The sequence below is a fragment of the Lynx rufus genome, unplaced genomic scaffold, assembly GCF_022079265.1.
Source record: "Lynx rufus isolate CCGP_SWC_20201006 ecotype Redwood Valley unplaced genomic scaffold, mLynRuf1.p SCAF_48, whole genome shotgun sequence".
In the NCBI taxonomy this organism is placed as follows: Eukaryota; Metazoa; Chordata; class Mammalia; order Carnivora; family Felidae; genus Lynx; species Lynx rufus.
In genome coordinates this window covers 933,666-959,106 of record NW_025814865.1, presented here as the reverse complement: position 1 = coordinate 959,106, position 25,441 = coordinate 933,666, and the positions used below count along the sequence as shown (strand labels likewise).

Sequence of the window (25,441 nt, the reverse complement as noted above, 5' to 3'; positions counted from 1 at the left end):
GCCTGTTTCAGATTCTGTGTCTCCCTCTCTCTGACCCTCCCCCATTCATGCTCTGTCTCTCTCTGTCTCAATAAATAAATGTTAAAAACAATTAAAAATAAAATAAAATGAGGAGCTGAGTGTATTTTGAGAGGGAGATCATTTCCATCTCGCCTAGGACCACGTCCAAACAAACCTCCTCCTATCACATCAATTATTAACACCACGAAGGCACGCCCTGTTTTGCAAAGTATTGATTCACCCCAGCAAAACGTTTTCTGGTTCCCATCTGTTTTGCATGGGTTACAGATCTGTTTTCAAAGCATGCACCTGAAACTGGGCAGAATGCCAACTGTGGGGCCAACTGAGGTTTAGAGAAAAATGGCTCTCTCTTATGTCTTGATGGAACCATGAATCATCCCACCAAAAAATGTGCCCTTGTCCTGTATCTTCGCAGATCCAGGAATCCTGGGGTCAAGAATGATACAAACAGGTACATTTTAAATTTTTTTTTTTCAAAGTTTATTTATTTTTGGGACAGAGAGAGACAGAGCATGAACGGGGGAGGGGCAGAGAGAGAGGGAGACACAGAATCGGAAACAGGCTCCAGGCTCTGAGCCATCAGCCCAGAGCCCGACGCGGGGCTCGAACTCACGGACCGCGAGATCATGACCTGGCTGAAGTCGGACGCTTAACCGACTGCGCCACCCAGGCGCCCCTAAACAGGTACATTTTAAAAGTGTGCTCCAGGGGCGCCTGGGTGGCGCAGTCGGTTAAGCGTCCGACTTCAGCCAGGTCACGATCTTGCGTCCGTGAGTTCGAGCCCCGCGTCAGGCTCTGGGCAGATGGCTCAGAGCCTGGAGCCTGTTTCCGATTCTGTGTCTCTCTCTCTCTCTGCCCCTCCCCCATTCATGCTCTGTCTCTCTCTGTCCCAAAAAATAAATAAACGTTGAAAAAAAAAAATTTAAAAGTGTGCTCCAGCCGTTTTATTTCAGAGTTAGCCCTGGCAGTGGGCCAAAACACCAGATGCACGTTCACGGTCTCTGGAAACTAAACTCAGGAGTTGTTTGTTCTGAGGGCTTTATATATAATCTGAGGAGATGTGAGTATCTTTCCAGGAGTTCACAGATCGTGGGCCTGCCTTCCTGTCTCGCGTGTATTTCCTCAAAGGGCACCTAGTGCAGTTTCAAAGATCTCCTTTCCAAAGACTCTCTGCTTTGCAACTTTCGGGTCACACTTAGAAAAGCAAAATGGCAAGTTGTTTACGTATCCCTTCCCAGCGGCAATTAAAAAATAAAAAATAGAAGAAAGGTTACCAAATAATTAGAACCAGCATTATTTTGAAAAATCGGATCTTGATCACGGCTCCCATCCGTCTCTCGTTCTCTGTGTAAATGCCTTTTCTTCCTTTTAGTAAAGAGGCCACTGTGAAAAACAGAGGGGAACTGCATGTCACAGTCATTATTTGCATCTCCTGAGCGACAGGGAAGAGAGTCAACATGGACGTAAGCCCGAAAGCAAAGGCAGAAGAGCAGGAGACAGCCCAAGATACGGCCGTTCCTTCCCCCACACTCCAAGCTGGGGTCCTCGCAGACTCGAAGGGACACGGGGTCTTCAAAACGTTCAACCTCCCAAGAACTGTAGACTTCCAGAAGAGTTGCAAAGACAGTACGGAGACTTTCTGCATACCTATACCCAGACTCGTTCAACATTAACATCTTACACACCGAGGGTCACATTCGTCACCGGGGAGAAATTAGCAATGGTCCGTTACTATTAATTAAGCTCCAAATTTTATTTGGATTTTACCGATTCGAAAACTGTATTTTTAGGGGTACCTGGGTGGCTCAGGTCACGATCTCACAGTTTGTGAGTTTGAGCACCATGTCAGGGTCTCTGCTGTCAGCATGGAGGCTGCTTCAAATTCTCTCTCTTGCCTCTCTCTCTCAAAAATAAACGTTAAAAAAAATCTATATATTTAGGGGCATCTGGGTGTCTCAGTCGGTTAAGCGTCCAACTTTGGCTCAGTTCATGATCTCACAGATCATGAGTTCGAGTCCCCTATGGGGTTCTGTCAGCTTCAAATCCTCTTTCTCCCTCTCTCTCTGCCCTTCCCCTGCCTTCTCTCTCTCAAACATTAAAAAACGAAACTATATTTTTAAAGGTTTGTATTTTCTATTACAAAAATAATGCACACTGTTTTGAAACATTGAAAGATTAAAAATTTCTCATTATAGACAAGTTGGAAAATACTTTACTTTTTAATGTTTATTTATTTTTGAGAGAGTCAGAGTGAGAGCAGGGGAGGGGTAGAAAGAGGGAGACACAGGATCCGAAGCAGACTCCCAGCTGTCAGGCAGAGCCCGACGTGGGGCTCAAACTCACAAACCGCGAGATCATGACCTGAGCCGAAGTCAGATGCGTAACCAACTGAGCCACCCAGGCGGTGCCTCAACAAGTTGGAAAACATTAAAAAAGGTTAGAGGAAAATCAACAAGCTATTGTCTATCCTGAGACAAGCACTGTTAGCATCTTACTGTCGTTCTTATCAGTCCTTTACCTAGACATGATTTTTGTTTGATATAATTGACTCGGTACTTTTCTGCAAATCTGTATAAAAAGTTGCTGTACTTAACATACTGTTTTTATTTTAATTTTATTTTTTTATTTTAGAGAGAGGGAGAGAGTGCACACGCAGGGGAGGGGGCAGAAGAAGAGAGAGAATCCTAAGCAGGCTCCACACTCAGCAGAGAGCACTCAATCCCATGACCCTGGCATCATGACTGGAACCAAAATCAAGAGTTAGATACTCAACCAACTGAACCACCCAGACGCCCCAATACACTGTTTTTAAACGCAACGTGGAGGAAAAAAACTGATCCAAAGAGCCACATGATTTCCTACTCTTAGTGGCAGAGCACTTGAAATGTTTTGAAGTTCTACAATCAACCGACCTTTCCATTAAGGGGCACTTCTTTTTATTTATTTTTTCTTTTAATTTTTTTAAATGTTTATTTTTGAGAGAAAAAGAGACAGAGCATGAGCAGGGCAGAGGCAGAGAGGGAGGGGGACACAGAATCGGAAGCAGGCTCCAGGCTCTGAGCTGTCAGCACAGAGCCCGACACGGGGCTCGAACCCATGAACCGTGAGATCATGAGCTGAGCCGAAATCGGATGCTTCACCGACTGAGCCGCCCAGGTGCCCCAAGGTGCATTTGTTCATTCTCATTCTGCACAGGAGAGATCCATGCAGCTTGAGCAGGTTGGAGGTTTGCCCCAGGTCACGCCTCCGTGAGGATGGGGTGGAACCAGAATGCCAAGTCCCCAGCCTCAGCTCAGAGTTCTTTCCAGGGCATCCTGCTGGCTCATAACATCCTTCTTACTCAGTTCTTACCATTTGCACCCGACTCCTTTCCTGCACTCTACTTCCTGTTTCCTGCCCAACTGAGTAAAGACACAAGGCCAAGCACCTCACGGGAGTAACCAGGCTCACTCTTCAGGCCACACCCCATCCCTTCCCCCCCGGCTCCCCACTCCTCCCCTTCCGCTCCTATCTGACCTCCACAGTTTTCCACGGGCACTCCTGGGGCCTCCAAGGCACCCCGAGGGCAGACCCAGGATGAGCCTAGACGGAAGTGAAAAGTCCACTGGCCCTGGCCTTGAGCTATTAAACATTGGCAAAGAACTTGTGTAGCCCATGACCAGATAGGCTTGTTCGCTTTCACTTATTAAACCTGCTCACTTTCTCCAAGTGTATTGTCCTTATGTCTCTAGAGGATGACAAATGAGGTCTAGCGTCCTAGATGATTCGAGGAGCACAACGCATGCCATTATCTGAGCCCAAGGCACGGGGCCATAGCCCTGGTCACGCACCCAGACAGCTTCCCTGCTGCTCACCTGCGGTCACGGTCTTCCAGAATAGGATGGGGTTGGCCCCCAGGACGATCAGCAGCGGCAAGTACGTGGTGACATAGTGCGGGATGGCGAGCTCCGGATCCCGTTCACACCTGAGGGAGGAGGACCAAGCCATTCTTGAAAACAAGGCTTTGCCTAAAATATACACACTTACCTGGAAGGTGAGATCAGAGGGTGAGAGAGAAAAGGCAAATGCGTAAATCTACTTCTGACTCTGCCAGAAGGAAATGTGACTCACATCTTATGTCTGCAAAGGAGCAATCAGTCAATCACTGAAGAACAGGAGAGACCAATCATGTTTCTATTTGTCCTGTAAATGTGAGGCCCTCTAGGGCACTCCAAGGGGGAGAGATTTTAAAGGTCACTGCTAACAAAAGGAAAGATAGGAAAGGACACTCGAAAAGGGGAGTCCCCCCACTGGGTCTCTTCAAGGAGAAAAAGACACAAATGGGAATGCAAACTGGTGCAGCCACTGTGGAAAACACTATGGAGGTTCCTCAAAAAATTAAAAACCGAGCTACCCTACGACCCAGAAATTGCACTACTAGGAATTTATCCAAAGGATACATAAGTGCTGATTCGAAGGGGCACGTGCACCCCAATGTTTATAGTGCTGCTATCCACAATACCCAAATTATGTAAAGAGCCCAAATGTCCATCAACTGTCGCATGGGTAAAGAAGATGTATGTGATATACATACAATGGAATACTACTCGGCAATGAAAAAGAATGAAATCTCGCCTTTTGCAACAAAGTGCGTGGAACTAGAGTGTATTATGCTAAGCAAAATAAGTCAGAAAAAGATATCACATGTTTTCACTCGTATGTGGAATCCGAGAAACTCAACAGATGAACATTGAGATCGGAAGGAAAAATAAGATAGCAGAGAGGGAGGCAAACCGTAAGACTCTTAAATACAGAGAACAAACGGAGGGTTGATGGGGGTGGGGAAAATGGGTGATGGGCATTAAGGAGGGCACTTGTTAGGATGAGCACTGGGTGTGATGTGTAAGTGATAAGTCAACAAAAAAAAAAGGCCAGTCCTGTGAATAAGATCCAGTCTCTCCCCTTTAGCGCCTCAAAATACCCAGCCCTCATATTCCAAGGGCAATGTGTTGCCATGGTTGTGTAGAACAATCAGAGCAGAGGTGCTTTTCAGGGGAAGGACCAGAACTTCTACTGAAGGATCATGGGAATTGTCAGTCAGCAGGTGGGGTAGCAGAGTGCCACACAGGCACGGCTTACCCACGTGGGAGCCAGGAGCGAAGAAACGCATAACGTCAGAGAGCAACGAGGAAGAGAGAATCAAAGGCAAAGGGGAGAGAGGACTGCTCAGGCCCAACCCAGGTAGGAGGTGCAAAAGCAGATGAGGGAGCAGCCTCTGTGGCCACAGAAGGCAGAACGATAAAAATGCACACACGCACTCTTGTTCTCACAGGCCTGGAGCGGTCCAGCCCAGAAGGGGAAAATGACTGAATGCAAAACAACTTGGGTGGGAAAAACGCACGGCCACCTTTTCTCGCCATGAGAAGGAACACAACACCATCTCACAAGGCTACCTTCCTTTTAATGGAAGTTTTCGTTTTCAGCTGTGCAGGTTCAGATGTGGTCTGGAAAGGCTTGAGGGGACAAAGAGGATCAAGCAGCAGAAAAGCCATGACTCGGGGCGCCTGGGTGGCTCACTCGGTTGAGCATCTGACTTCAGCTCAGGTTATGATCTCACTGTTGTGGGTTCCAGCCCCGCGTCAGGCTCTGTGCTGGCAGCTCGGAGCCTGGAGCGTGCTTTGGATTCTGTGTCTCCCTCTCTCTGCCCTGGTCATGCTCTGTCTCTCAAAAAATAAAATAAACTGCTAAAGAAAAAAAAAAAAAGGAAAAAAAGAAAAGCCATGACTCTGACCAAAAGACAAAAGTAAGCGATGATTGAGTGAGTGGGGACAGCAGTTTGCACAGGCCCGGGAGCAGCCTCCTAAGGACCAAGGGGGCACCTGGGAGTGAGCCCCGCAGCGATGGCTCCCTCATGCTCAGGTGCAACCTTCCCAGGAGGCTCCAGGAGCCCACGGGTGAAGCGGAGTGATGAAAGCTCCCTTTCCACTATTAACCATTAAGCGCACCCCACTACAACAGCCACGGACACCGTACTTGTCCTCGTAAAGTTCCTCAGAGCAGCTGTATGGATGCGTCTACACAGACTTTGGGAGTATCCGCCACCGAGAAGGCAACACCAATTTGGAGACATCCGAGTAGCTACAAGAAGTCAAAAAAGGGGGAGAAATTGTCCAACCACGAGTCAGCAAACGTTTTCTGTAAGGGAACTTTTACCGTAAGTATTTCATGCTCCACGGGCCACCCATTCTCTGTCAAAACTCCTCTGGCACTGCAGTGGGAAAGCAGCCATAGACCGTGCGTAAACAAAGGGCATGACTGTGTTCCAATAAAACTTTATTTATAAAAACCAGCAGAGGACCAGATTTGTCCTCGGGCTGGGCTGTGATCCTTGTCTACACTGCCCTAAGATCCCAGACAGAGACCATGTCCCCACCTGTTGCAGTTTTCCATTGGAAGCTAGAGCACACATCCTGGGAGGGACCGTGAGCCCTTGCAGAGGACTGACTGCACTGAGGAGATTCTTGAGGACGTAGAAGAAACACCTAAGACAATTTCAGATTATCTGTTTCCCCGGATCTGTGTGTTCAGGATAGCGGGAATACAGCTGGAAGAGAAGCGGCAAAGTGAAGCAAGCTGACGCTTAGATCCAGCTCTTCTAAGAGCAATCTTTGGGTTTCTCCAAGCCATTTCGAATTCATCCTTAGGATGTTAAACTGCCCTGCTCATCCAGATGAAGCTGGCCTGAAGCGTAACAACTAAAGGGTGTGCATGAGGAAGCCCCATCGATATGGAGAGGAACACACCTAACGCTGGGTGCACACCCTGACACGAGGACGCACCTCAAGCTGGGTGCACATACTTGCATCCACAGGCACCTACAGAAACGTGAGGGGCTGAGGCGGGGAAACGAACTCCAGGGTACAAGTACCGTAGCGAGCGCCCCAGCGCGGGTCTGGGCAGGTCCGTGAACAATGGCCTGACCTGCAAGGTGCCCACTCCGCGTCAGGGCCTGTGTATTTGTCGCCAGAGAACAATGAGTCAGGGAGCAGGGAGTCCCCGCTTACCTGGACACGGACGGGTAGTAGAGCATGACCACTCCCTCCACACACAGCAGGACGGCCAGGCCCCAGGCCATGATGTGGTAAAGCAGGATGGTGCTAGGAGAGAAGCAGAACCAGGGGGGCGGGGCCTGGCCTGAGACGAGCTACGGAGACGCCCAGCCACACAAAGTACCGGACCAACTCCCGGGGGGGCCCCCCAGCCATCAGGAAAAGTTACACTGAGCAAACCCTTGGTAAAGACCTGCCCCATTCTACCTCTGAGTTTTCCTTTTGTAATTGAGATGAAATTCACGGAACATAAAAGTAACCACCGCTCTGTCGCCTTGGGCAACTTCACATTATGCAACGGCCTCCTCTCCCCAGTTCTGAAACAGCTATGGCCCCAGAGGGACGTGCCCGCAGGCAGTCCCCATTCCTCCCGCCCCCAGCCCCAGCAACTGTCCCCGTTCCTCCCGCCCCCAGCCCCAGCAACCACCCGCCTCCTGTGTGTGTCTTTGGCTTCTCCCACTCTGCACAATCCGTGTAAATGGTGGCACACAACACGTGGCCCTCTGTGTCTGGCTTCTTTCACTTAACAGGAGTCTTTCAAGCCTGACAAGAACAAGGCACCTCATCAGTCCTCCTAAGGACCCAGCTCACCCAACAAGCAAGGAGTTCCTATCCCCACACATCCCCAAAGGTGCATCTGTACCTAGAATTCACGGGTCTTAGTGCTAAGTGCAAACCAAGGTCTCTGAAGAAATGTGGGTTCGTTCCATGTTCCGGGACAGCGGGGAGCTCTCCTTTCTCGCCTCCCACCCCACACCCCACCATTCCCTGCATGCTTAACATTCCTGGACCATCTCTACCCTCTGTCTTTGTCCTCCCACACGGCCCTCCCTTTCCCCCAGGGACTCAGTCAGCCCTGCAGATGGGGTCTGGGAGAGGGGTGCACAGCCATCTGTTAAAGAGCATTTAACCGGCCTCTTCTGTGCCACGGGACGGGGGCCCACGGCTCCGTCGAATGCGCTCACCGTCACCCGTGACTGTACCAGGCTCCCGGCAAACAGTGCCACCCCCAACCCACTGGGATTTTAACTCTGAAAACCAGCTGTGTAGGCAAGGGAACGGTCAGGGATCCGAGTGCAAGGGTGCCCTTCCACAAGCAGACAAGGGACGGCACACAGCAATGAGCTGCAGGAAGAAGCAACTTTTCGCAGCCAGTTCTCCGGAAGGCCACAAGGAAAGGACCCCAGCATGCTGTGCCTCTCGCAGCGTTAGAACCGGTTCTGGAGCAGCCCTGCCCCTACCTCTCTGGGTTTGGGAGCTGATGGGGTGTGTCCCGTCCAGAGGTCAGAGGCTCTGCATCAAAGAAAGAAATGAAAGGAGCAGCTTTCTGCAAAGGCCTGGGTTGTTGCATAGAGCAGGAGCTCCGCATTCCAGAACCTAACCTTGGGCCGAGGGAGCCAGGGGTGTTGTCCAGGGGTGTTGTCCGCAGAGGTGGGAGGGAGCAGGCCAGGCGAGTGCAGGCCTGGGGGGGGGGGCGGCCGGCACAGACTACTCAGCGGCGCTCTGGCCCCAGATGGCCAAGCAGGGAGGGAGCCAGACTGGGCCCGGCTTCTCGGGCAGCAGCCACTTTAATAACCGCTGTGACCCCGAACCCACACCAGGTGATGAGTCTCAAGTGCAACGCATCCACAATCAAGAGCAGCCGGTGGCTGAACACGCTCGTCTCTTTATCTGACCGCTAGACCGTTTTTATGTGCAGGCACGCGAGGGCCCTCCCCGGACCCCCTTTCCCCCACACTCCTATTCACAGAGCAAGTCGGGACTTCGATTTAGGGCTTTCCCCACGATCTCAAGCAACTTCTGCTGTTGTTTAAAACCTGTACATCCCACAGCTGGAGCCGCAGGAGGTTACATTTTAACTCTAAATCTGTCTTCATGACATTTCTTAGGATGAGGATTAAAAAAAAAAAAGATTCTCCTGTGCCAAAGAAAATAGCTAAGGACTGGAAGGACCTAGAAGGGAATACAGACTTTAATCCAGCCATACCTGCAAAGCCTGGCCCCCTGCCCTGGAATTCCTCGGGACCCTCCTGGGAGGCTGCAGTGTCTTAACCGCGGTATCGACCGCACCCTGGGCTCTGGAAGCAAGCTGGCTCTTAACGGAGGAGCCACACTCGCAGCTCTGGCCCCTTGGAGCCCTCACACCAGGAAGCAGGGCTTCTGCCATGACGAGGCAGGGGCTGGGTCTCCGTGCCTACAGAGCGCCTGTCTTACTGCTCTGCTGTGATCCCTGCTCCTCTTTGATGGCAGAGCCGCTTCACTCTCAACAGTCTTCCTAGTCCCGGGCCCCTGCGCTTGCCCCTGTCCTTGCATCCGAATGTTTCACATCTTTGGCTGTTTGCCTCCCGCACGACCGGCCGGTCCTCGGACGCTAGGCCCTGCCAGCATCCTCTGAAGTGTGGAACCCCCCCCACCACCCGCATCCTGCCTGTTCTCACGCTGTGCTCCAAAATGAGTTGCAAACACTGCTGGCTATGAGGAGGGCTTCCTGACGGCCTGTCCTGGTTTCTCAGGGCTCTGCCTGTCTTCTCGCTCCAGAGAGCTCTCAGGCTGCCCTGTCGGACCGCAGTCATCCGTGGGTGGGGGTGGGGGTGAAGCAATGCCTCCTCCTGCGACAGAACCAGCTTCCTGGAGGTGCTCCAAGGCTCCTCTTATCTCCACAGCTGGCTGGCTGTGACACCTCTTGTTGTGCCCTAACTCCAATCCTTCCAAAACTGAGTGAGAAAGGTGTCACACAGGAACACACACTTATTTGCACTGGCCTCCGGGTCAAACACTTCTCATTGCTGCTAGTTGCCTACCCAAAGCCATTTCCCCTTTTTCCTTGGTAAAATAACCTTGATGGCATGCCAAATAGCAGCATGCTTGCCTAACAGACTATGTTTCCAATCCAACCTCCTCTTGCAGCTGTGACCATGAAACTAAATTCTGTCCATTCCAAAAATGGAATAGTTGTGTAAAATCCCCAGGGAGGCTGCTTAAAGGGAAATGGCTCAGGAGAAAACAGGCCCCTTATGCATTGCCCCTTCCTCTTTCCTGTGGCCTGGAATGCAGATGTGATGGCTGGAGCTCCAGGAGCTATATTGGGCCATGACGCCTTGAAGATGAAAGTCACACAACAGGACGATGCAGCAAAAGATAGAAGACCCTGAGGTCCGTTATAAGGGCCCGGGATTGCCTACCTCTGGCCTCCTTTGGCATGAAAGAAAACTTACTTTAAAGTTATTTTATGTGTTCTATGTAGCCAAAACTAATCCTCATTGATATACCTGGTTGGCTGCCCTTGACCTTAACTCTCTTCCCTAGAGAATTTTCAAAACCAAGAATATCTAGGTTCTGTACACATGTATAAAAGCCTAGGACTGAAGGTAAAAAGGTAGAAGGAACAAGCACACAAATAAACACTAAACTTCAGGCCAGAGATACCAAAGTTACTGATGATGATACATAAGGAATATCAACAATTTTAGAGCAAGAATCTACTTAAGTTTCCCAGTGTGTTCTACAGCCTGAATGTGATTTCTGTTTACTAATTTTGGCTTCTAAAGTGAATTTATTCAGGGGCCCCTGGCTGGCTCAGTCAGTGCAGCAAGCAACTGTTGACCTTGGGGTTGTGAGTTTAAGCCCCACGTTGGGTGTAGAGATTAAATCTCGAATCTTGAAAATGGATCAGAGACCTGGGCACCTGGGTGGCTCAGTCAGGTAAGTGTCTCTTGATTTCAGCTCAGGTCACGATTGCACAATTTGAGAGTCGGAGCCCCATGTTGGGCTCCTGTGCTGACAGCATGGAGCCTGCTTTGCATTCTCTGCCCCGCCCCCCTCTCAAAATAAATAAACCTTAAAAAAATAAAATAAAATGGATGAGACCTAAACTGAAGTGTTCGAACCATAAAACTCTTTTTTGGTTCCCAAGTTTGATGCACGAACTCATACAAAATATTCCAGATAAAGGATCCTCCTCCTTCTGGTTAATCTAGTTAATTCGTAACTCTCTTTGCGGTTAACAACTGTGTGCAACCAATCACAGAGATCACTCTTTAGATATTTTGGGGGGACAGGTTTCAAATACCTTTTGGAAAAGGGCACCTCAGAAATTACAGTAATCTTGGGGCGCCTGGGCGGCTCGGTCGGTTGAGTACCCAACTTCGGCTCAGGTCATGATCTCACGGTTCGTGGGTTCGAGCCCCGCATAGGGCTCTGTGCTGACAGCTCAGAGCCTGCAGCCTGTTTTGGATTCTGTGTCTCCCTCTTTCTCTGCCTCTCCCCTGCTCACACTGTCTCTCTCACTCTCTCTCAAAAATAAACAAACATTTTTTAAAAATTTAAAAAAATGCCATCAAGTAAAAGACAACCCAATGAACAGAAGATATTTGTAAATCCTGTACCTAATAAGGTACTTGTATCTAGAATCTATATGAAGAACTCTTACAACTCAATAACAAAGACCAATTAAATGGGTGAAGGAACTGAACAGATATTTCTCCAAAAAAAGCATACAAATGGCAACTAAACATGTGACAAGATGCTCAGCATCACCAGCCACCAGGGAAGATACCATTCACACACACACTAACATGGCTAAATTTTAAAACCAAAGTAATACGTGGAAAAGAACAAGTATTAGCAAGGATGTGAGAAACTGGAACCATTATACGTTGCTGCCGACAATATAAAATGGTGCAACCAGCCAGGCTGGAAAGCATTTTAGCAGTTTCTTAACAAGGTTAGAGAATTACGATGTGACCCAGGGTATAAAGCCCCTGAGTACATGATGAAATAGCACGTCCACACAAACATCTGCATACCAGCGGTCGCTGGAGTATTCCTTATAGCCAAAATGATGCAAACAACCCACACGTCCATCAACCGATAAATGGATAAAATGTAGCACATCCGCTAAGCCGAATACTATTCAGCAAGGAACAGGAATAAAATGCTAACACCACTGCGCCATGGGTAAAGCTTGACAACGTCTCGCTAAGTTTAAGAAGCCAGACACAAGGGGCACCCTGGGTGGCTCAGTCGGTTGAGCTTCCGACTTCGGCTCACATCATGATCTCACGGGTTGTGGGTTCAAGTCCCATGTCAGGCTTTGCCCTGATAACATGGAGTCTGCTTCAGATTCTCTGTCTCCCTCTCAAAAATAAACATATATTAAAAAACACAAAGAAGCCAGACACAAAATGTCACATATGGAATGAATGTGCTTTCAAGCAATACCCAGAACAGGCAAACCTAGAGACAGGGGCCTGGTGGGGGCAGGAAGGGGGGTGGGGATTAATCACTGGTAAAGAGATTGGGGGGAGGTGAGGATTAAAATGTCCTAAAACTAGTTGGTACGATGGTTGCATGATTCTGTGAATATACTAAAAAAACAATGGATTTTGGATTTTATACACTTAATTGGGTGAACTTTATAAAACTGTTTAAAACAAAACGAAACAAAAAAAGAGCATGGGGCACCTGGCTGGCTCAGTCAGAAGAGCATGTGGCTCTTGATCTCAGGGTTGTGAGTTCAAGCCTCACCTTAGGTGCAGAGATTACTTCAATAAAGTTCAAAAAAAAAACAAACAAAAGTAGGGGGGCACATGCTTCCTGGATGAAGCGTCAGAAGACCCAGGCACTCGTCCCATGCTGCCATCCAGCTTCCCCTTGTCACTCAGGTGCTCTGTTCCCCCAACACACATGCTCACCCCAGCTGCCGTCACAGGGCACAGCGCCCGACAGCCTACTATGTGCCAGGCACTTTCCTCAACCATTCACAGAGCATCGATGGACTCTCCTGTGACCTGATGCGGTTGCTACTATCCTACATCTGGGAAAACAGAAGTCAGACACGTTAAGAAACTTGCCAACGGTGCCACGGTGAGTGACCCCTATACAGATGGGACCCACCGTGGACGCTCACCGGGTAGCCACCGGGAGCTCCAATGTTCGGCTTCCGTATGTGGCCTCAAGTGTGAACACACACTTCCCAGAATCTTCTCCAATCTCTAGACACAGTCAAAAACTGTTTATATTCATGCCAATTCTGTTAGTATGTGTCCAGTTGCAAATATTTAATTTATAGATTACCTGCTGTCATGGTTTAAACTCCTCATTTGGAATCTGCCTTCAGCTTTTTATAAAAACAGCTGCCAGAGGGGCGCCTGGGGGGCTCAGTCGGTTAAGCTTGATTTTGGCTCCGATCGTGATCTCACGGCTCGGGAGATCAAGCCCTGTGTGGGGCTCTGCACCGACAGCACAGGGCCTGCTCGGGATGCTCTCTCCCCCCTCTCTGTGCCCCTCCCCTGCTCGCTCTTGCGCTCTCTAAAGAAACTTAAGAAATAGCTGCCAGACACAATCCTCAAGGGGCCGGCTGACATTCTGATTGGGTCCGCCATACCGAAAACTACTCTGCAGCCCTCAAAGGTACCCCCGACCCCTCTTCGTACAACAGAAATTGGGCAGAAAGCTCTAGTTCCTCGTGCATACCTCTGTCCTGCTGATCTCCGGATCACCAGAAAGGCGTCGACCGCGTAGCAAAACAGCCACCAGAAGCAGGCACCGTACAACAGCTGGATCCACATCTGTAATCAGGAAGAGCCTGGCATCAAAGCTCCTGGAAACAGGCCCCGGACTGTCCCCACCCGTGAAAGGAGCGGGCAGATGCCGGTTTCCTCTGACGTCAGGAAGCAGCACATGAAAGCCCTCCGGAGACACGTGGACAGTCTGGGAAACCAAGGCTGGGGCGTGGCCCAGGGCGGCGTGTGCCTCCGTGCTCTGTCCGCCCAGCGGCGCCGGACTAGCAAGCCCGCTGGCCGGGTACGCTTGTCGGCACGGGACGTAAAGGCCTCAGATGCGCAGCCTTCCCCGGCGTGAGGGCTGACAGTGCCTCTGAACGACAATGAAGGAGTGTGGGCAGGAAAGGTCTTCTGAGCAGAGGGGAAGGAAGGGGCCGGTCTGCTAGAGGCAGCGGGACACTGACCAGCCTCTGGCGCGGGCGGACACTGCGCTCCCCTCTGCAGCCGGGAAGCACCGACGGGCACAAGGAGAGAGGCTGACGATTCTGCTACAGCTCGGTGCACAGAGCAACAGAGATACACAGATTGAAATAATATATTCCGGGGCGCCTGGTGGCTCAGTGGGTTAAGCGGCCGACTCTTGATTCCTCATGGTTCCGGAGTTCAAGTCCCGTGTTGGGCTCTGCGCTGACAGTGCGGAGCCTCCTTGGGTTCTCTGTCTGCCTCTCTCTGCTCCTCCCCCGCTCTCTCAATAAATAAACTTAAAAAGCGAAGGCACAAATATGTATTTCATTAAGCACAATATATATCCCATAAATCAACAACTTTCATTGTCCTTTCTTTTCCCTTTTTGGCCAGCTGGTTTTAACTGCAGCTCCACCCTAGGTAAGGACTGTATATGTGGGCTCACATACGGTGGGGGGCAGGGGGGAGCCATACTAGCGCAGTGGTCCTCAAATTTAACTGTCAGTCAGAAGTCCCTGCAGGGGGTGTAACATCACAACAGACCCCACACCAAGGTTCTGAGAATTTGCATTTCTTTTTTTTTTTTTAATGTTTATTTATTTGAGAGAGAGACAAAGCACGAGCAGGAGAGGGAGGGCCAGAGAGAGGAAGACATAATCCAAAGCAGGCTCCAGGCTCCGAGCTGTCAGCACAGAGCCCTATGCAGGGCTCGAACCCACGAACCGCGAGATCACGCCCTGAGCCCAAGTTGGATGCTTAAATGACCCAGGCGCCCTTGAGAACTTGCATTTCGAACAAACTCCAGTGGGCTCAGACCACACTTGGAGGAACAGAGTGTCACAGGAGCACAGTGGGAAGAAAGGGTTATCAACACAAGCAGGTGGACTTACTGCAGTCCCCACGCAGTACGCAGCAGGCCAAAGGTCCGTCCCATTCACGTCTGAGATGCCCTTGACGAAATCGGGGAATCCCAACCACACCGCAGGCCGGAAGACGATCCCTAAAACCGAGTAAGAGGACACAGTCATCCCACGGGAGATGCATTCCAGGCCCCGCATTTGATGCCGAAACTGCACATTGTACCGAATCCTAGGTGGACCACGTTTTGTCCTTTACGTACATTCCTACGATACGGCCTGCTTTATAAATTAGGCACAGTTAGAGACTAACAACTAGTAAACAACGATAATACGCTGTAATGGAAGTCATGTGAACGTGGTCTCTAAACACCTTACTGTACTCACTCTTCTTCTCGTGAGGACGTGAGATGTAGCAAGGTGAAGCATGCAGGCACCGTGATGTGGTGTTGGGCTATACGGACCTTCTGACAGGGCAGATGACCAACCGCTTCCGGACCAGAACGGACCGCGGGGAACCAGAACCGCGGAAAGGAAAACTGTGGCTAAGGGTGAGCTACTGTCCTTTGTAATGGTCCTAATTCGGATCTAAAGCCAACTTGCTGCTCTGTTAAGAGTAAGTAGATGGTGGATGGAAAAATAGAGAGAGAGAGAGAGAGAGAGAGAGAGAGGGAGAGAGAAACGAGGGAGGAAAGAAACACACACATCGGTGTGTGTACAGAGACAGAGAATAAGATCTAGGAATAATTATTTCGGTCACAGAGCAATCCCAGGAATTTTGATTTCAACTTGAACCACCATTAGCCACAATCATATGCCTAACGTAGTTGTTTGCTTACTTGGTATGAAGAAGCAATTGTGTGAACAACAACCGGTATTTCTTGGCTATATTTTTAATACCCACGTATGAACCATTCCTGACATTTAAAGAAATGACCGAAACAGCACGATTCTGAAATGTAAAAAGATCATTCTTTCATTCTTTAAAAAATGTATTTAGGGCGTGGGTGGCTCAGTCAGTCAAGCCTCTGACTTCAGCTCAGGTCATGATCTTGAGGTTTGTGAGTTTGAGCCCCGCATTGGGCTCTCTGCTGTCAGTGCCCAGCCTGCTGCAGACCCTCTGTCCCCCTCTCTCTCTGCTCCTCCTCCACGAGCACTTCTCTCAAAAATAAACATTTAAAAAATAAAAATAAAAAACAGGGGCGCCTGGGTGACACAGCTGGTTGAGCATCTGACTCTTGGTATTGGCCTGGGTCATGATCTCATGGTTTGGGGGACGGAGCCCTGCATCGGGCTCTGTGCTGATGCACGGAGCCCGCTTGGGATTCTGTCTTTCCATCAAAAGAAATAAACATTTAAAAAATTATATAAGTAAATAATGCAATTAAGATTCTCACAAATTAGCTCTCCTCAATAATTTGCTCTTGACGTTTATTATTTGTAAGTTTTCCTTGCTATTAAACCCAAATACCTCATTCTCCTCAAAATAGTATACACGCTTTAAGGTATACATTAAGGTTTTTTGTTAAGAAACGTGATATGCTCTAATAACATACTCCGTAGGGGTGCCTGGGTGGCTTAGCTGGTTAAGGGTCCGACTCTTGATTTCGGCTCAGGTCATGATCTCACAGGTCATGGGTTTGATCCCTGCGTCAGGCTCTGCACTCCCAGTGCAGACCCTGTTTGGGATTCTTTCCCTCTCCCTCTCTCTCTCTGCCCTCCCCTGTTCCATCTCTCGCTCAAAATAAATAAACTTAAAAAATAATAATATACTATGGAATACAATGCTAAAAAGTAATTGTAAACAGTACGAAGTTTTGTGCTATGTGCTCATGTACACTAATATAGTATGTAATAGACGACTAAGTATACAATACGTAACATACTAAATCTATTCTACGTAATACACTGCCAGACTTACGTTGCATACTATACTACCAACTATATGCTGAATACGTCACCAAATACAATCTGTGTATTTAAATCGTATACAATCTAAATATAGTGATACCCTACCAAACGTACATTATATACGATATGAAATTTGTGTTACATAACACACTACTACACGAACACCATGTAATACATCACTAAAGAGGAACTATGCACACTGAGACATTTAAGATATACCTTCTCGTTATCAAGCACTGCTCACAAAAATAATGCTTTTCTTCCATAGAATGCTTACCATTTACGGCACATAGCATTCCTTCGAGCTCAAGAAATGCCCAATGTATTTTTGTAGCGATATGAGCTGATGAATGTCAACTTATTGTGATAAACATTTCACAATATGAGTATGTCAAGTCATTCTGCTATCTTAAACTCTTACAGTGCTCTATGTCAACTGTATCTCAATAAAACCGGAAAAAAAAAAAACTCTGCCCTATGAGATAGGCATCATAAGTATTTTTCAGTGATGTGTCAGTCACCAAGCCTTGCCCTGAATTCTGCTTCTGCTCATTTGTCAATATCACGCAACTCCCTTCCAAAAACAAGCATATATGCAAATATTATTTCACGGATCCTCAAAAGATATCTGGGTGCATCTTTATTTTTAGATATCCAAGTTATAGAAACTAAATTGCTGTTAAGATGCTTTTCCAGAGGCACCAGGCTGGCTCAGTCAGGAGAGTGTGTGACTCTATCTCAGGGTCATGGGTACAAGTCCATATGGGGTATAGAAATTATTTTTTTAGTATTTATTTATTTATTGAGAGAGAGAGAGAGAGAGAGAGACGGAGAATATGCAAGTGTGCACTCATGCATGGTTTTGAGGGGCAGAGGGAAGAAGGGAGAGAATCCCAAGCAGGATCCACGTTTTCAGTGCAGACCCCAATGAGGGGCTCGGCTTGAATTCACAAACTGTGAGATCATAACCTGAGCTGAAATCAAGAGTCAGGCATTTAATCGACTGAGCCATGCAGGTGCCCCAGTAAATAAACTTAAAAAATAAAAATAAAAAAGATGCTTTTCCAAAATGTTTCAGCAGAATCAGGAAGAAAACCAATGTCTGATTTATTTTGCCTGCACCAAGATGGTTTTATCCCTAAGAGAAAGGAAGTACTGCTTCCTGTCTGACTCCTGGAGTCTGAGAAAGTGACTGAAGGTTATACAGTATGTACTGGAAGTCAAGTTCCTTGAGGGTCTCTGACCACAAGGGCACAGAACTGGAGAACCGCACGCTGAGACAGCCACCTGCGTTGATATCAGCTCAAGGCGGGGTGAAAGCTGCTGCCACCCCCTCAGGGATGTTTCAATACCATCGACAGCCTTCAGCTTCACGAGTAAAATTATGCAAAAGTACATGTCCAAAACGGTCAGCGCCTGTCAGCCAGTTGCCAAATGTGGGCAGCATCTGGATCCTGATTCGAACGAACCAACTATAAAACAGCATTTATGAGACAACTGGACATACACCAGGGATGTTAAAGAACTGGCTTTCGGGGCGCCTGGGTGGCGCAGTCGGTTACGCGGCCGACTTCCGCTCAGGTCACGATCTCACGGTCCGTGAGTTCGAGCCCCGCGTCGGGCTCTGGGCTGACGGCTCGGAGCCTGGAGCCTGTTTCCGATTCTGCGTCTCCCTCTCTCTCTGCCCCTCCCCCGTTCATGCTCTGTCTCTCTCTGTCTCCAAAATAAATAAACGTTAAAAAAATTTTTTTTTAAAAAGAATTGACTTTCATTATTATTCTCCGGCGACAATACTAGCGTAGTGTGTATATTTAATTTTTAATTTACTTACTTAAATTCAAGTTACCTAACACGTAGCATAGTATCGGTTTCAGGAGAACCCAGTGATTCACCTCTCACATACGACACCCAGTGCTCATCCCAGCAAGCACCCTCCTTTTTTTTTTTTTAATTTTTTTTTTCAACGTTTATTTATTTTTGGGACAGAGAGAGATAGAGCATGAACGGGGGAGGGGCAGAGAGAGAGGGAGACACAGAATCGGAAACAGGCTCCAGGCTCTGAGCCATCAGCCCAGAGCCTGACGCGGGGCTCGAACTCACGGACCTCAAGATCGTGACCTGGCTGAAGTCGGACGCTTAACCGCCTGCGCCACCCAGGCGCCCCAACAAGCGCCCTCCTTAATGCCCATCACCCGTCTAGCCCATCCCCCCACCCACCTCCCCTCCAGCAACCCTCGCTTTTCTGTATTTAAGAGTCTCTTACAGTTTGCCTCCATTTTTATTTTTCCTTCCCATCCCCTACGTTCATCTCTTGTGTTTCTTTCATTCCACATATGAGTGAGTTCATGTGGTTCTTGTCTGTCTCCACCTTAGTTCAATCAGCACAATACACTCTAGTTCCACCCCGCGTCGTTGTGAATTAATCCAGTGGTGGGTGATACCAGGACGGGGTATAGATGAAGTGTGAGCATAGGTCCGAAGGCGGTTCCTTATACAGTCTGTGTGATTTATGTTAGAAATTTTCCCCAAGTAAAAATGCAAACAAATGGCTTTGGAAAAGAGTTTAGGCTTTACGGGCCACAATTTCTCTGCCATCATCCACCTCTGTCCTTGCAGGGCAAAGATAGCACTAGACAATGCACAAGGGCAGGGCACGGCTGTGTTCCCACAAAACTACTGAAGGACACGGACATTTAAATTTCATGGAATATTTATCAAAAACATTTCACGAAGTATTTTTCTTTTGATTGTTAAAAACCTTTCGGGCCACAGAAAAGAGGCAACAGGTGGGATTTAGTGTGGGGTCTGCGGTTTGGCCGCCTGTGGTAGAAAACCCAAACCTGAAAAAAATTATGTACTTATACGCGTTAGAGGTAGACACATCAAGTTTTCTTCCCGATTCTGCCAAACCGTTCGGGAAACGGTTGTGGATGCACAGAACATTGTCAGTCTCTCACTCGCAGAAGTTATTAGGGAACCGTTGTATTTTCTGGGGTTTTTGTTTAATGGCAACCGTCTGAAGTTTCCCCCAGTAAGCTTGCAATAACGAACATTGTAAACTGTTTCTTCTCTTTAAACAAATGTCCCCTGGGCATAATTTTTACTGCCTGTCTTGTTTCGCTGAGTCCCTCGGTCGTCCTGTCCGGTCCCTAGGGAGCCGCCTCTGTGCTCCGAGGACACACCCTGCCCAACCTCGCGGGCCGCGCACGCTCACCCGGGCACCGAGCAGCTCCGGACCCGCGGGCGGCGCACCTTACTGAAGCAGCCCAGAAGGTCCCAACCCGCGGGCCGCGCGCCTCACCCAGGCACCGAGCAGGCCCCAACCCGCGGGCCGGGCTCCCCCACCCCGGGCGTCGAGCAGGTCCGCGCCCCTTACCCAGGCAGCCGAGCAGGTCGCAGGCGGCGGCGGCGCGCAGGATGCGGACGGAGGCCGGGGCGCGCGCCGAGGCCGGCGGGGACGTGGACGTCGGCCCCGGGCCCGCGGGCCGTCGCCCCGGCAGCAGTTGCAGGAGGCCCAGCGCCGGGCGGCACGCGCCGCCGCCCAGACACAGCGCGTGGAAGGCCCGGGGCTGGAAGCCCAGCACCAGCTGCGTGGCGGCGTCCCGCGTGGGGCAGCAGAAGGTCCCCAGGCGTGGGGAGGCCATGGGCCTCATTTTTGAGAGAGACACAGAGAAAGAGGGGTAGAACCCCAAGCAGACTCCGCACTCCGCGCAGAGCCCGATGTGCGGCTTAAACAGAGATCATGACCTTGGGTGAAGTCAAGGGTAGGACGCTTACCTGACTGAGCCACCCGGGTGCCCCGGGAACCCAGTTTTATATGCTTTATCTTATTCCTTATATCTCTCTAAGGAACTGCTCATTACTTTTTACGTGTGATAGCTATTGGAACAGATGTTTGGGGATAGACGTCCAGAGTTGCAAAGTTGGTGGATGGCAGAGCTGTGAACTGGGCTCGGCTCAGTGCCCTACGGCCCTGGAGGTGGGGCTCTGGGACTTGGGGCTGCTCCTTTGAAAGCCCCTGAATCCAAGTTCACTTTCATGCATGTACTTCCAGCGTTGACAAGATGAAATGAAATATGAGGTATGTAAGTGTATGATCAGCAGTCAGTGATGCACACCGATGTTTAGCTTTTTATTTTTAAAATTTTTTTTCAACGTTTTTATTTATTTTTGGGACAGACAGAGACAGAGCATGAACGGGGGAGGCGCAGAGAGAGAGGGAGACACAGAATCGGAAACAGGCTCCAGGCTCCGAGCCATCAGCCCAGAGCCTGACGCGGGGCTCGAACTCACGGACCGTGAGATCGTGACCTGGCTGAAGTCGGAAGCTTAACCGACTGCGCCACCCAGGCGCCCCTAGCTTTTTAAAGAGTGCTTATCTGGACCTTGTGGAGGGTTGCTTTCCACCTTATGAGTGACTGTCGTGGCTTGGGTTTTTCTTAAAATCCTGTGTGTGTGTATACTTAAACACAGACACATCTTTACAGACGGCAAAGCAATACTTACTTCCATTTGAACAGGCAAGCAAAAAAACCTCAGCAAGGTGTCAAGCCTGTAGAATCATGTGGGAGTTAGGAAACCGGATGCTAACCCCTATTTGTGCACTGACCTGGGAGAGTCACTGAAAGTCTCTGAGCAGTTTTCCCGTGTGAAAGTTGGGGACATACCAGGGAGGTTTGAGTAGTGGGCTAGAGGGTTTTATGCACGTTTTGGGCACACGTGTATGCTGCTGATGGTATTACAGGCAACACTAGTCAGATCCCCGCCTCAGCATGTCCTTCCAGCAGGCGCCCTTGGTTTGTCGGGCCGAGGGCTGATGCTGCAGGTTGATGGCGGCAATGGCCAGGGCCACGCGTTGGCTGTGGAATCCCAGGGATGCCCTGTCTCCGCGACGGGTTAACCGAGCCACCGTTTGTCCGGACAGCAGGTAGCCACACACTCTTTGCTTCCCTTCAGTCCTCAGGGGGACAACAAGAGCACATGGAGGGTTCTAGAACTAGAAGACTGGGAGCCAGTCCTAGTTCCAGAAACTTTTTTCATACATGGAAACCAGGACCCAGAGTCTCAGGGTTGAGAATTTGCTGTTGGCTGCAGATGAATCATAAAGGTATTTTCTGAAGTTAGCACTTAAGATGGAAAGTATGATTCAGGTTGGAAAGAGTACGCACCTATCTGCTCCAGCAGTTACCTGAATATGCGTATGACGACATTCTGATCGGGGTGGGTTAGTTACGGCGAGTGCTCTCGTGATGAGAAAACCAAAGCCTGAGACCTAATGCAGCATGATTCTGGTGTCACGTTCAGCTGGGAGAACACTGCAGCCCAGTGTTCTTGAAGGTCAGTAGTTGATGTCTTCAGAAAATAAGCAGGTGTTTTTCCAGCAGCATGTCAGGGTGCTTCTGAGGGTTTGGATGTACAAGAGGCAACGTACACACTATTTACACTATGTCAAGTGAGTGTGATTGGGTTGGTGGAAAACGGAAAGAGACCCTCACATCCTGGGATGAGGAATGCCGTGCCAGGGCGCCTGGGTGGCTCCGTCGTTAAGCATCCGACTCGGCTCAGGTCATGAACTCCTGGCTTGTGAGTTCGAGTCCCACATCGGGTGAGCCTCAGCCCTGCTTCGGGTCAGCCCCAGTTCCCTCTCTCTGTCGCTCTCCCTCCCTCTCACTGCCCTTGCTCACTTGTACTCTCTCTCTCTCTCTCTCTCTGCTAAAAAATAAAAAAGGAGTAGTGTGCCAGCATACATGTCTTTGAGGAGTCTTTTGGGACTCTGCTGTTCACCTTTAACCAGAGTGTGAGATTCCGTGTGCCAGCCATCAGAGCTGGTGACGGAGGCAGGCTCTGCAGTTAGGGAGCCGTGTATTCAGCACGGGGAGCTCCCTAGTGAGCTGGAAGAACCAGCAGGAGCACGCCTGTGGAGCAGATGGGAGGCCATAAACCGTGGGGATTAGTGTGTGGCGGGGCCATGAATCACCGGCCCCACTGCCTGTCCAACACTAAAGGGCGTGTAGCGCTGTGGGGCGGAGGCACCCGCTACGAGCCCCAGCTTCACCCTGGCTGGCTGATTTATCAGGTGTTCCCCTGGCCAAGGTCAAGACATCAAATACTTGATGTCTCCCGTTTCGTGTCTAGGCCTTAGCAAAAGGCCACCTCGTAAGGGGTCAGAGGGAGGGTGAGGACTTATTTGTTCTGGTTTCCGGGCAGCAGGTGGCCAGATGCAAGGGCTTTCACGGACCGAGCATTTGCAGAGGAGAGGAGAAGAGAGGAGGGCGCTGTCAGTATCACCCAGACCCGACCGTTTTCTTTCTCCTGATAACAAATGTTTTCTGGTATTGTTCTGGCAGAGGAAACCTTCGGGCACTGCTCAGCCTCCGTGTGCTAGGGCAGGGCACGTCTGACAGCTGCAGCCTTAGAGGAGGGCTGAGCTGACCGTCGCAGGGGCAGCCAGTTCCCCGGCTGGGGCAGAGACCGGCCTCTCCGGGGAGTGTGGGTGCTCCCGCCGGCCGCTTCCCGTCGCCCCTGGGGAACTAAATCCTTTCTCGCTGGCTCTCTAAGATCTCTCTGAGATCTCTCTAAGATCATGAGTTGGCTTCTCCTCTGCAAGCCTGCCAATTCCATTCCCCGTTTTCCCAACCTTCCCGAAATTCCCCTCTCCTAGGTGATGACTGAGAACATGGTTCAGAATATTCAGTGATATTTGATCTGCAGATTTTTGCTTCAGACTTTGCTGTGAACCTCTGTTTCTTTTTAGTCATGTCCCCCCCACCCCTCTCCCGGGACCTCATTAGGAACCTCCCAAGTGAGTGCTTGGTTATCGAGACCTTGAATACCAAGGGTTCCTTGCATTGCAGAGCCCCTCGTGCTCATCTGTGTGTGGTTATCGGAGCCGAGAACTGGAGAGAGCCAGGGCTGTTCTGATTGAATGGACAGCAGCCTCTGTGGAAAAAGGGACCGTGTGGGCTCACCCACCTGGGGGGTCCCAGGTGTGTCTGCCATAATAGGAGACGTGGGGCTCGTAAGACATGCCGGGAGGCCTGTCCATATGACCGTGTCATTCCTGCTGGCTTCATTCTCTACCAGATTCTGGGGCACCTGGGTGGCTCAATTGGTTAAGCATCCAACTTTGGCTCAGGTCATGATCTTGTGGCTCGTGAGTTCGAGCCCCGCATCGGGATGCAAATGCTGGAGGCATTTTGGTTGCGCTAGCTTGAGGGGAAGGTGGCTGTTGGCATCTCGGGTGAAGACCGGGGGCACTGCTCAGCCCCCTACAGTAAACAGGATGCCACCCCCTCCCCACCGAGAACCATCTGTCCCAACGTGTCAGTGCTGCTGCATGGAGAACTGTGGCCTGGAACCCTCCCTTTCTCCAGGGACTGTGGTCCCTAGCCCAGGGTAGGGTGGTATGACCCGGTTGTTGGGAGTAGGGCAGAAGAAAAGGGAAAGCCAGTAGTGGAGAGATGGTTTCCTCAGGACAATGGAACACTGGCCAACAAGGAGCCGTTGCGAGTTAGACACTAGGTGTGGGCCCTGGGGGTGCCGTGTGTCTGTTCTCCAGAGTAGTTCCGGTGGGTGTTCATCAATGCCTGCTAACGTGTTTGTCAGTCATCAATCCATCTGGGTTTCATTTTTTAATATTTGTTTATTTATTGTGAGAGAGCAAGTGAGGTGGAGTGTGAGTTGGGGAGACAGAGAGAACCCCAAGCAGGCGCCTCGCTGTCAGCAGAGAGCCCGACGAGGGGCTCGAACTCACGAACCGTGATTTCGTCACCTGAGCCAAAGTCGGATGTTTAACCGACTGTGCCACCAGGCACTTCAAAATTGCCCCTTGTCTTAGAGGACAACGGTCAGCTCTGTTGTGCGGAACCTTGTCCTCCACCCCCTCTCTGTGATCTTCCGCTGTTGTTCTCTGTCTTTACGTTCTGTCCCCTGGAACCTTCTCTTCTGTGCATTCAGCCCTGTCTGGTTTCTAGGCAGCTGCCAGGCACTCCTGCCCTCCAGCTCCACCTATTCTGCAGCTTCCTTTTGCTTCCTACCCACACACCATGCCGTGGCGTGGGGGCGGTGGGTGGACCTAGCTGTGGTTAAATGCTTTGCATTCGTACATCTGGTAGACCACACCGCCTGTGAAATCTGTTTCTGTTTTCTTTGTGGAAGGTGTTCGGGGCTTAGCTGGAAATGCCCGCTCGGGAGGTGTTGGGCTGGGGGGGAGGGCACAGGCTGGAGGTCCACGGTGGTGGTAAATTGTGCTTCAAGGCTCTGGATTGGGGAAGGTGGCCCAAGGACAGCAGAGAGAGGGAAGGGACGTGGCGAGGGAGGAAGACAACAGCTAGGGAGGGGGAAGCCCACACCAAGGGTGGACTGTGGTCTAACCTGTGTGTGGACATGTCCCAAAGGAGCATCTACTCTGTGTGCTGGTGGGACGCTTCCTATCTCGCCTTCCCTGTGATTTCCCCGCCCCTGCAAATATCCAGGTTTGCCTGGAACTGCCTCCCGGAGCCACCATGGGAGGGGTTAGGATAGGCATCTTCTGGGAAGAAAAGGGGTCCCGAAGGGGGCAGAGACGGTATGCTGGGGTTTTCTCACTGCGCGTGAG

At 50.1% G+C, this 25,441-nt stretch overlaps 1 protein-coding gene across 1 annotated transcript in view; it reads right to left on the bottom strand.

Moving 5' to 3' along the window:
- LOC124525803 (G-protein coupled receptor 143-like) overlaps positions 1-20,489 on the bottom strand; it is a 53,774-nt gene extending 33,285 nt beyond the window's left edge. Inside the window, exons 1-6 of the mRNA XM_047098384.1 lie at positions 20,222-20,489; positions 14,968-15,077; positions 13,584-13,678; positions 7,065-7,157; positions 3,876-3,985; positions 1,296-1,404 (exon numbers count right to left, since the gene is read on the bottom strand). Of these exons, the coding sequence (XP_046954340.1) occupies positions 1,296-1,404; positions 3,876-3,985; positions 7,065-7,157; positions 13,584-13,678; positions 14,968-15,077; positions 20,222-20,489 (785 nt within the window). The remainder of the gene's footprint in view (positions 1-1,295; positions 1,405-3,875; positions 3,986-7,064; positions 7,158-13,583; positions 13,679-14,967; positions 15,078-20,221) is intronic.
- Between the last annotated feature and the right edge of the window lie 4,952 nt (positions 20,490-25,441).